The sequence below is a fragment of the Antechinus flavipes genome, chromosome 1 (assembly GCF_016432865.1).
Source record: "Antechinus flavipes isolate AdamAnt ecotype Samford, QLD, Australia chromosome 1, AdamAnt_v2, whole genome shotgun sequence".
NCBI classification, from domain to species: Eukaryota; Metazoa; Chordata; class Mammalia; order Dasyuromorphia; family Dasyuridae; genus Antechinus; species Antechinus flavipes.
Genome location: NC_067398.1, coordinates 706,180,215 through 706,191,855, shown reverse-complemented (window position 1 = coordinate 706,191,855; position 11,641 = coordinate 706,180,215). Strand labels below are relative to the sequence as shown.

At 47.5% G+C, this 11,641-nt stretch overlaps 1 protein-coding gene across 1 annotated transcript; it reads left to right on the top strand.

The window, feature by feature from the left end:
* The first annotated feature begins 4,774 nt into the window (after positions 1–4,774).
* Positions 4,775–9,758, top strand: RPLP0 (ribosomal protein lateral stalk subunit P0). The gene is made up of 8 exons (XM_051972918.1): positions 4,775–4,872; positions 5,600–5,701; positions 7,644–7,819; positions 7,923–8,010; positions 8,110–8,256; positions 8,466–8,651; positions 8,918–9,058; positions 9,533–9,758. Exons 2-8 carry the CDS (start codon positions 5,648–5,650, stop codon positions 9,692–9,694), a joined length of 954 nt encoding a protein of 317 aa, XP_051828878.1. The 5' UTR covers positions 4,775–4,872; positions 5,600–5,647; the 3' UTR covers positions 9,695–9,758.
* Positions 9,759–11,641: the final 1,883 nt, after the last annotated feature.

Below are 11,641 nucleotides of genomic sequence, written 5' to 3'. Positions count from 1 at the left end.
GGGAAGGAGGCCATGGCTGACTTCTGGTATTGCAAACAGGAGGGAAGAATCCAAATGGTTCTGCTTATCCCTAGAAGGCAGCGGATAGAGCGCCAGTCCTGGAATTGGGAAGCTTTAGCTTCCTTATGTGTAAAATGGGAATAATTTGGGAAATAAATGGGAATAACACCTTCATAGGGTGGTTGTGAGGATCAAATGAGAAGATGTGTACGGCCCTTTTGAAAGGGTTCTCCATTCTAGAGCATGGGAGAAAGGAGCCAACAGCAGGTGAAGGAAACTGGGAGGGAGGGAGGTCGAGATGGAAAAAATGGTGTCAGTTCTGCATCCACTGCGATCCTCTCTTGCCTGTCCCCTTTTCCCCATTCACCTACTCACTCATTCACCCTAGTGGAGGCCTCCATGGCCTCTCATCTAGTGCAATGCAGTTATTAGCCTCCTATTTGGTCTCCCTGCCTCCACATCAGTCTGTCACCCTTATAGTTGACAAAATAGTCTTTCTGAAGCTCGACCCAGAAACTTTATAAGTGCTCCCTGTCTCTCTCTCTCTGTGTCTCTCTGTCTCTGTCCCTGTGTCTCTGTCTCTATCCTTGTACCTCTGTCTCTCTGTCTCTCCCCCCTTAACCTCCCTCCCTGTTTCTCTTTCTCTCCGTCTCTCTCTCTGTCCCTGTATCTCTGTCTCTCTGTCTCTCTGTCTCTCTCTCTCTCTCTTTTTTTATTAAAGCTTTTTATTTTCAAAACATATGGATAATTTTTCAACATTGATCCTTGTAAAACCTTTTGTTCCAAATTTTTCTGTCCTTCCCCCCACCCCCTCCAAATGGCAAATTGTCCAATCCAATAGATGCATACTTATTTATAGTTATCTTGCTGCATAAGAAAATCAGATCCAAAAGGAGAAAAAATGAGAAAAAACAAAATACAAGCAAACAACAGAGAGAGTGAGAGTGCTATGTTGTGAAGCACACTCAGTCCCCATAGTCCCCTCTCGGGGTGTAGCTGATTCTCTTCATCCCTGCACAATTGGAACTGGTTTGAATCAGCTCATTGTTGAAAAGAGCCACGTCCATCAGAATTGATCATCGTACAGTCTTCTTGTTGTATACACTGATCTCCTGGTTCTGCTCACTTCCCTCAGCATCATTTCCTGTCAGTCTCTCCAGGCCTTTCTGAATCATCCCACTGGTCATTCCTTATAGAACAATAATATTCCATAACGTTCATATACCACAATTTACCCAACCACTCTCTAGTTGATGGGCATCCATTCAGCTTCTAGCCACTACAAACAGGGCTGCCACAAACATTTTGGCACATACAGGTCCCTTTCCCTTCTTTAGTATCTCTTTGGGATATAAGCCCAGTAGAAACACTGCTGGATCAAAGGGGATGCACAGTTTGTGGCCCTTTGGGCAGAGTTTCTTCTTTTACGCCTCTAGAATAAAAGTCTTCTCAGCTTGGGTTAAAAGCACGCCGTTATCTGACCTAGCACCCCTTTCCAGATCTTTCCTATTATTTCTTGTTGCCTCCCATCCATTCCAGCGCCCTCACTTCCTGGCTGTTACTCCTTCTCAGCACCCTGTTCTTTGCTCAGACTCTCTCCCATGTCTGTCACGTGCTCCTTTTTCACTTCTACCTCCTAAAATCCTTACCTTCCTTTAAGGATCAACTCAGGTTTGACCATTCCCAATCCCCAATCCTACCTTCCTGCCTCTTTAAATGACCCTGAATTTACTTACTTGAGCCTGTGTTGGAGCCGGCCCCTCTGTCCTCCTTCTCCTAAAGGAAAGAGACGATTCCTTTTTGCTTTTGCCTCCCCAGTACCTGGGACATAGTAGACACTTAATAATTGCGTGTTGGGTTAAACCAAAGTGATGTTCAGAAAGATGTCAGCGTGGTCCCAACAAACTTGAAAAAGAAGCATAAGCAGAGAAATTCTCTGCCAGGAGACGGTACACGCTTGAGCATCCTGCTCTGGGAGGGAGGCTCTCTTCCTGGACAGCATGCATTCCAGGGCAGATTAGGTGTGCTTTTTCTGTCCATTCCCCATTGTGGTCATTCTTGGTGTTGGAGACCAATATGGTTAAACCCTCTCTTTCTTTTTCAACTGAAGGAAAATTTCATAAATCTATTGATCCGATAATAAAAAAGCCTTTATTAAGTGCCTACTATGTGCAATGTACTATATTAACCATCTCTTTATTTTTTAATTAATTTTTTTTATTTTTCCAATTACCTGTAAAGGTAGTATTCAACATTTATTTATGTAAGATTTTGAATTCCATTTTTTTCTTCCTCTCTTACCTCCCTGCCCCCCAAGACAGCAAGCAATCAGATCTAGGTTAAACATGTACAATCATTTTAAACATATTTCTATATTACTCATTTTGTGAATCAGAACAAAAGGGGAAAACCACATTTGTCTGTTTTTTTTAAATCTATTTTTTTAGGTGTCTTTGTTTTTATACCAGTCTCTGTCTGTCTTCCTCCCTTTTACTGAACCTTCCTTGGTGAGAAAGATTTAAAAAGAAAGGAAAAAAAAAAGCAAGTCAGCAAAATCAAAATTGATCCTGTCTGACAGTTATAGTATATGCGTTGAAACCAAGGTCATTCACTGCCCCCGGGGCCCTCACAAAGCACCTTGACTTTTGTCCATTTTGGGACAATTCTGATTGTTGGAAAGTTTTCCCTGAGGTCCAGACACAATTTACCCTTTGTAGTGATTACCCCATTGCTGCTCAACAACTCACCCCCTTCAGCCAGCTGCCCCCAGCTTGGAGTCGGTTGTAAAATTCCAGGGTACGCGTTTGCACATAACTGCGGATCTACCAAACCTTCAAGTCAGGAATTGATTTATTTTGTTGATTGTCTAGACTTAAGAAAGTGACAAAATGTTAATAATGCTCGTTTAAATGGAAAAGCATTTCATGCATCCATGAAGTATTTTTTTTTTTTGCGGGGGGAGAGCTGATTGTTAAATCTTTACCAGCATACTCCTGCTTCCTCCACACGGCAGCTTTTTCAGCTATGTGAAACCAGCCATCATGTGCTCCAGTCTTCCTTCCGTAGATCCCCATTCAGTAGTACCCATTTGGCAGGTACTAGACGCCCCCTGCTCCCTCCCATCCCTTCCTTCTCTGTACTTCCTCTGTTAGGAATGGGATGACACGCTGAAGAGTCAGCGCCTCCTGCCTCCAGGGAAGTTCAGAGAATCTTTTTTTTTAAGTAACCGTGTAACCTGGTTCTCCAGAGGCCAGGGGTGTCCAAATGAAGTGCTTATTTCTATCATCAGTTAGGGACTGGGAATTTCCTTAGACTCCTATGTTTTGGGGAGCTTTCTCTCCTTGTGGGAGTGAGAGAGAGACAGAGAGAATGAGAAAAGAATGTGAATGAGAGAGAATACGAAAGAAAAATAGAGGGAGGAGAGAGAAAGAAAAAGAAGAGAAAGGAGAAGGAGAAAGAAAAAAGAGGAAGAAAAGAGAAAGGAAGGGAAAGAGAAAGGAGAAAGAATAAAAGAAAGAAAAAGAAGAGGAAGAGAAGAAGAGAAAGATAAAGAGAAAGGAAGTGAAAAGGGAGAAAGAAAGATAAAAAGAGGAAGAGTAAGAAAGGGAGAAAAAGAAAGTTAGATAAAGAGAAGACAGAAAGAAAAAGAAAGAGGGAGAGAGAACAAGACACAAAAAGAGGAAGAGAAAAAGACGAGAAAGAAGAAGTGAAAGAGGAAGAAAGAAAAAGAAAAGGAAGAGAAAGATAAAAGAAAAAACAGATTAAGAAAGAGGAGAAAAAGATAAAGAGGAAGAGAGAAAGAAGAAAAGAGTGAGAGGAACTTAAGTGCTTACGCGTACCCAGCTGCACTAATCACTAGGGAGACCCAAAAAGAGAGCGGCCCTCAGGGAGCTTACTCTCTGCTGACGAGCCCTACGGGATCAATGGGAAGTCGCGAGGGGAGGGGAGGCGCGGGGCGAACAGGGGGATTGTGGGTAGGCTCAGGGGACTCTGGAAGGTTCGCAGTGGGAGCGGGGCGAGAGTCCCCGCGTGGAGCAGGGAAAGCGGCGGCGGGGCCAGAGGGTGAAGGAGGGCGGAGTCCGGAGGAGTCGCGGGGCCAGAGGGTGAAGGAGGGCGGAGTCCGGAGGGGTCGCGGGGCCAGAGGGTGAAGGAGGGCGGAGTCCGGAGGGGTCGCGGATTATATTTGAACGGGAGGCGATGGGAAGCTACTGAAAGGATTTACCCAATGATTTCTTTCTCTGCTGTTTCACGTACGGGCGTTTTCGTGGCTATAAAAAGCATGTTTTTATTTGCAAGGGGAAACTACAAGTATTTGTGAGATGACTTCTTTGCCATTTCATGGGCGATTATCTTAATTGTTTATGGAGTCGAATTGAATCGATTTGCGTCGCTGATTTGGCCCAAGTCAAACAGCCAGTATATGCTGGGGAGACGGAGAAATAAACCCAGGCACTGCCTCTCGTCCTGTTTTGCTTTTACATTAATTTTCATTTTATTCCTGCCCAGGGCGTGGCATACAGTAGGCGCTTAATAAGGCCTCGAAGTGTCATGGCTTTTTTGCGAGGGCTCCCTGAATTGTTCCGAGGCGCTGTCTCGAGATCTCAGGTCAATCCGGCAGGGGGCGCGAGTGGATTTTTTTGCCGCTCCTTTTCTGAGATCCGGGAATCTCTTCTCGAGAGGTGGGACCACCGCCTACCAAGTACCCTCCGTAACGCCCAATAGTAGCCTGGATCGCGCCTCGCTCGCTAGATGGGCGGCGGTATTCGCCAATGGGAGTGAGCTTCGTGCGCGGGCGCTGTTTGGCTGCGGCGTTCACTATAAAAGGTGCACGGAGGCGCGCAGCCGCTCTCTCCCCAGGCGTCCTCGTGCGAGGTGGGTCCGATGGCGGCTCCGAGCCGGCTGTGTGTTTGTGTGGGGGGGAGCCGAGCCGCGGCCTGGGAACTGGGCCCAGGGGAGCACGGACCTTTGCGGTGCTCTGAGGAGGGGGTGCCGGAACTCGGTCCCGCGCCAGGGGAGTCTTTGAGGCCCGAGAAGCTCCGAGCCGAGGCCTGCGGGGCCCGCGTGTGAGGGCAGGGGAGGCCGCGGAGGCCCGGCCTGGAGCCGGGCTCTTTTCCAGTCTTGTGCTCCCGGACGCTCTGGCCTCGGTGGGCCGCGAGGAGAAAGGGGGAGTGACTTGGATTCAGGTTTCACAGCCCGGTAGTGCCGCCGGAAGCGGGGTGGGGTTAGTGTTTTAGAGATTATTTTCCGGGACCCCAGCTTCCTTCCCGAAACACGGGAGTGGTGGGACTTAAGGGCCTTGGAGGTCCGCTTTAGCCTTAGATCTGTGACTCCATTCCGACTGTGGAATCAGCGGCTTTGGACTAGAGAACCTTTGAGGCCTCTTCTAGCTTTAAAGCTCTATTCCCCTTGTGTGCCTCAGTTTGGGGAAAAGTTAGTTTGACATCCATGATTCCTCTGCATGCTCATCTATTACATGAAGGGTGTGGACATCTGGCCCTTCCATGTTTGACCTGGGAGGGATTCTGGAGCTTGAACCCATGGGGGGAGAGGGGTCGGAGGACGTGGTCTCCCGCTAATGGCCCCTTGGCTTTCTCTGCAGTGACATCGTCTTTAAACCCCACGTGGCAATCCCTGAAGCACCTTCGAGATGCCCAGGGAAGACAGGGCTACCTGGAAATCCAATTATTTCCTCAAGATCATCGTAAGTTGGGGGAGCACCTGGGGTCACGTTGCTCCACAGGGAGGCTTCTCGGCTACCTTTTCCCCTTAGGAACTTGTTTGGAATATTTTTGTCCTCCCTTGGCATGTAAGCTCCCCGATGACACGGGCCATTATGTCTGTCTCGGTGTCCAGAGTGCCTGGGACTGCTCTTGCTTCCCACTCAGGGCCTCCTGATCCAGCCATTAGGACTCACAAGGTCCTGCTGTTTAAGAGCAGAAAACATTGAAGGGGGGGGGAGGAAGGGGCAGCAGCATAGGTGCAGACTTTGAAGGGACAAAGGACGTTTGACTTACCACAAGAGCAGGATTTCAATCCTGGTTTTTTGTTTTGCTGTTTAGTCTTTTTGACCAGGGAGGAGTTATTTTGGCATTTTTAGAAAATAGCAGAAGTAAAATGCAGCACCATCCTTCAAGGGTGTTGTATTTTACTAGGAGTGATATGATAAAGATGAAGATAAATGAGAATTTCAGAAATCTGAGGAAGTGATCTTAGATCTTATTGTATCAGTTGCACCCATGTTACTTGTTGGAGGACCTTGGAGATGATAAGTAAGCTGGGCAAATTGCCTTGGAGATGATACAAAGAATCATGGCTGTCAACCATGTTTTCAGCCTTTTTTTTTTTTTTTTTTTTTTAATTACTAGTTTTTCCTCTTCCCCTAGACAGTAAGCAATCTGATATCGGTTAAACGGGCTCTGTGCGCTTTTCTATGGGGAAATCCTTGCCTAGGATGTTGGCAGTCAGTCCCCCTAGACCAATTAACCATTTGGTTGTAAAAGAAGTAAGAGTTGGCAGGAACTAAAGCTGTTTCTGCCTGAAGCTCTGCAATATTGTTTAGTTACTATGAAAAACTTATCTTCTAATTGGGATAATTCCAGATAGGTTTTCCTTCATATCAAGTAGCAATCTGGCTCTCCTTGATTTCCACCCTGATTTCCATTTGGTCCTAGTTCTTTTTAGTGCTGCTAATTCAAAGAATTGAAATAAATTATTTTTTCCTTGACCCCCCACAATTTTGAATACTAACCCTTGCCCATTTGTAAACTCCATGAAAACAGTGACAAGAGTCTCCACCTGTTTATGAGGAACAATACTTGGATATTGTAAATGAGCACATATTTAAAGTGTTATGGCAAGTGTTTGCTCACAGAGAAATGTATTTTGATGTAAAACAAAACATTGCCTTAGTTCTCACAAATCACTTTTGATTTTTAAGATCACTGTTAACTTGGAATTTCAGTCTCGACAAGGTTGTTGTTGACAATTTGGATGGCCCTCAAAGATGCTTTGTCTGAAAGTTATTTGCAGGTTGGGTTTTTTTGGTAAGCACTAGGTTGCATTTAGAAAAATTAACCATTTTAATAGTTCAAAACTGTCTCTTCAGTATTGGGATATAATTCTAAATTTAATTGCATCTCATTTGCTCATGATTAAAAAAAGTGCTTAGGACTGGCCCCCCTGGCTTTGATTGCAGAGTGGACAAGACATTTTGGCAGTATTGTGTGTTCCAGGCTATTCCATTAGGTAGTCACCTTGTGTCTTGCAGTGTTGGAGGAGTCATCTCGAGTCCTGATTTTTGTCTTGCTACTAGACCTAGATGGCTCCCCAGAAGAGTGAGGTGACTTTACATAGCCCTCCCTCCCTTTCAGTCCAGTACACTTGCAAGACATGACATCACTACCCTGATGCCATAGTCTTCAAGAATGAGGGACAAATAACAAGTGATCAGAATTATTAGAAGAGACTAGCAGATGTAAGAAGACCTGAGTTCAAATTTCACGTTTGCTACTTAATACTTTGTGATTAAAAAGATTTAAATCTCTTCTGTAAACTGAGGAAATGAATTACCTTCCAGAAAGCTTTGTGGTTACTTTATATCTCACATTAATCGAGCGACAAACATCTTTGTTTCTGTTTTATAGCAACTTCTGGATGATTATCCAAAATGCTTCATTGTGGGAGCAGACAATGTGGGCTCCAAGCAGATGCAGCAGATCCGAATGTCCCTCCGTGGGAAGGCTGTAGTGTTGATGGGAAAAAATACCATGATGCGCAAAGCCATTCGTGGGCATCTGGAGAACAACCCTGCCTTGGAGAAGTAAGTCCAGGGCCTCTGGGAAAGTCTCTTTTCCTTTTATTCCTGAATTTGAAAGGGTGGTGCTGTCTGGGAGAGGAGCTAATTTGTGAAACTTTTCTTTCAGACTGCTGCCTCATATTCGGGGCAACGTGGGCTTTGTGTTCACCAAAGAAGATCTGACTGAGATCAGGGATATGCTTCTGGCCAATAAGGTACACGGGAGAACTGTGGGATAGGATATGTTGGGCCTGACATTCATCCTGGCTGATTTGAGAACCGCAGATCTCACCTGTGCCCACTTCTCTTTGTAGGTGCCTGCTGCTGCCCGTGCCGGTGCCATTGCCCCATGTGATGTCACTGTGCCCGCCCAGAACACTGGGCTGGGTCCTGAGAAGACTTCTTTCTTCCAAGCACTGGGTATCACCACCAAGATTTCCAGGGGCACCATTGAAATCTTGGTGAGTGGAGTTAGCTGTATGGGGTTTAATCCCCCCAAAGCACTTAGCCCTGACCCCTAGAGACAGAGGATGGTGAATGCTGGAGGACATGGAGGGTCAGGACTTGTTGGGAGGATGGGCTGAGCCCAGTGTGATCTGCAGCCCTGCCCCATGCTTGCTGATGCCATCAGTTTTCGAGGCCTTCTGGGCTGACTTCTCTTGTTTTTCAGAGTGACGTGCAGCTGATTAAGACTGGAGACAAAGTGGGTGCCAGCGAGGCCACCTTGTTGAACATGCTGAACATCTCCCCGTTCTCCTTCGGGCTGATCATTCAGCAGGTCTTTGACAATGGCAGCATCTACAACCCTGAAGTGCTGGACATTACAGAGGAGACTTTGCACCTTCGGTTCTTAGAGGTGGGGGCTCCTCACAGGCCTGAGGGCCGGGTGGTCTTCTCAGAAGAGCTTGGAGGCTTAGGCGTGTAATGATAGCAAGCCAAGGATAATTGGGATGGGGTCTGCAAAGGGTGATGGGAATTCTGATGGTTTGTGTGCTCTGCCCTGAGGCTTGGTTTGGGCTGCAACAGCACAAGAGGAGAGGAACAAGCCTGTGTTTGGTCTGAATGATCCTGCTGGGCACCCAGGGCAGGGTTGCCGCCAACTCACTAACTCTCTGTCCACAGGGTGTCCGTAATGTAGCCAGTGTTTGTCTGCAGATTGGCTACCCAACTGTCGCATCAGTACCCCACTCAATCATTAATGGGTACAAGCGAGTCTTGGCTGTAGCTGTGGAGACTGAGTATACCTTCCCACTTGCTGAAAAGGTAAAGATTTAGCAAGGACACAGGACAGTGAGAGTAGTACTTATGATTGGCATCTTCATGTTCTTTGAAAAGGGATACACTTCCATATGCGAGATTTAATTACCGCAGTATTTTTAAAATATAACATACAGTCTGAATATGCACTGGGTAGTTGCTTTAGCTGCTGAGTTATCCTCCTTGGTTTCCCTGCCAGAGACTTGCAGCACTCTGCCTGGTAAACTCCAGTGACTTTATTGCCTCTGGGATCTCTAACATACAACACCAATCCCTTCCCTGATCTCAGAGGTGCTGCTTGGAGTTCTTCCCTGGCTTTGGGTCACCTTCCCCCCAACATCTGGTTTTCGCTCTGCTTGCACTGGTTGGGGTGACCCTGGGATTGTGAGGTCACAAGACAGTCTTCTCATTTCAAGGTTTTGGGCACTAGGTGGGGAGGGGAGCATAGGTGGCAGTGCTGACTCATCTCCCTGCTTTCAGGTGAAGGCCTTCCTGGCCGACCCCTCAGCATTTGCTGTGGCTGCCCCTGCGGCCGCTGCTCCGGCCGCTGCCGCGCCTGCTGCTGCTGCCCCAGCCAAGGTGGAAGCCAAAGAAGAATCAGAGGAGTCTGATGAAGATATGGGATTTGGTCTGTTTGATTAGCCCACAGGAGATGACTATTTCGTCCGGGTTATTTGTGGAACAAAGAAATAAAAGTGCTCGTTTATTTCTGCCTTGCCTCTTGTCTTTATACTCATAATCTTGAGAATTTAGAAACTATAAAATGGGGATGACAGTGCCCATTTCCCAGGGTTGATTGGAGAATGGCAAAGGCCTCTGCACCTGCTGTGAATGCAGCTGTTGAGACTTTTTAAGAGGAGGCTTGGTGGTGGTGAAAATGCTGGTGAAAGTCTTGTTGGGGTCCTTTCAGCTATGTGCCTGGGTATCACCAGTTTAGCCAACGATAAAATCTCAGTTTTACAGCACTCTGTCCCTGGAGCGATGGTCCTCCCCGAAGTGGACAAGGATGGGGACTGTGCTGCTCGCAGTCTTGTTTCACTTACCATCACTTCATGGGTTCCCAGGTTTGCACATTTATTAGACTCATAAAAGATTTTTGCCCACCACAAACCTGTTAGGCCATTTTTTAATGAATGGATGTCTGCTTTTTGTTCTTTACATTGTAAGTGGTGCTCATTCAGCATTTTTGGAAGCTGTTTTGTGGACTTCAAAAAGATTGTGAAAGGCCTGTTGTGTGTTGAGCCTCCAAAGGAGGAAGGCCAGGAAGAGTTTGGGACAGCCTAAGGTCCCTTAAGAGTAGGCTGAGGGTTGTGCAAGATACAGTGAACTGATGGGGTATTAAATATCACCTGGCATTGGAGCCAACGCAAACTCCAAATGCAGTCTGGATGGTTGGAAATGGTGCTGCGTGGTGGGGAGCACTGGGGAAACTGCCCCAATGGTTAGGATGTGAACTACCGGTTGTTGTCACTCAAAAGCATTTAAAAAGCAACTGATTCATGTCCAACGCTGAGATGATTCCCAAGGATTTTGTTCCTGAAGTTTTCTTAGCAAAGACGGTTTGCCCATGTCTCCACTATGTCCCCATTTTACAGATGAGGAAATGGGCAAATATGGGGAGTGGATTGCCCAAGATCTTGTTATTAAGTTCAAATTGGAACTCGAGCTAAGCAATGGAAACAAGCACCACAGGCTGCTTTGGTGGGTGAAGCACTTGTACTCCCTTCTGTTTTACTGAACACAAACTCGGGAAAAACCCAGCAATAAAGGATTTTCGAGTCCTATTTAAATATTTTGAGGCGCACTGGTGTGGCACAAAGCCCATTGAGGTGATCTGGGACTCAGGGGTCCTGGCTCCTGCACCACGACGGTGACCTTGGGCCTCTGCTGGTCAAAGGGGACGGGAGAAGGGTGCTCGGAACACTTAAGACCTCTCTTTGGGGAGTTCAAGTCTCTGGATCTGGGGGGCGGCGGTGCTCAGGGCATTTAGAGGCGTTTATGTCTGATTCTGTGGGGGCGGGGGTGCTTGGGATATTTAACACCTCTGGGGATTGCATGAATCTAGACCTGGGGGGCGGCGGTGCTCAGGATATTTAAGATCTCTCTGGGGAGTTAATGTCTCTGGATTCGTGGGGGGTGAGGGAGGATGGCATGGGAGCGGGAGGACCGGGCACAGAGGGAGTCCCGGCGGTTTGAGAATCTCTTAATTAGAGGAAACAGCGGTTACACCGGGAAGGACCAGAGGAATTGTGGGAGGCGGGGCGGTCGGGAGTCTGGGGGAGGCTGCGAGGGGAGCGCGCGGGGCAGGGTCTCCATCCGTTCTCCCCGGCTGTCCCCCTGCCTCGGAAGGCTCTTCCTCCTCGGCCCAGACGACTGATCTCCCGGGCTTCCTTTAGGTCCCGACTTAGATCCCAAATGGCTTCTTGGTCCACAAATGTTGTCTTCTTGTCTGCCCCCCATTCAATCGTAAGCTCCTTGAGAGCAGGGCCTGATCTTTGCTCCGTATCCCCGGCGCTTGGCTGGTCCGAGTCCCTGGCAAAGGCGCGCGGCTCGGAGACGAGGGTGCGCAGTGCGCACCCTTGTCCTCCC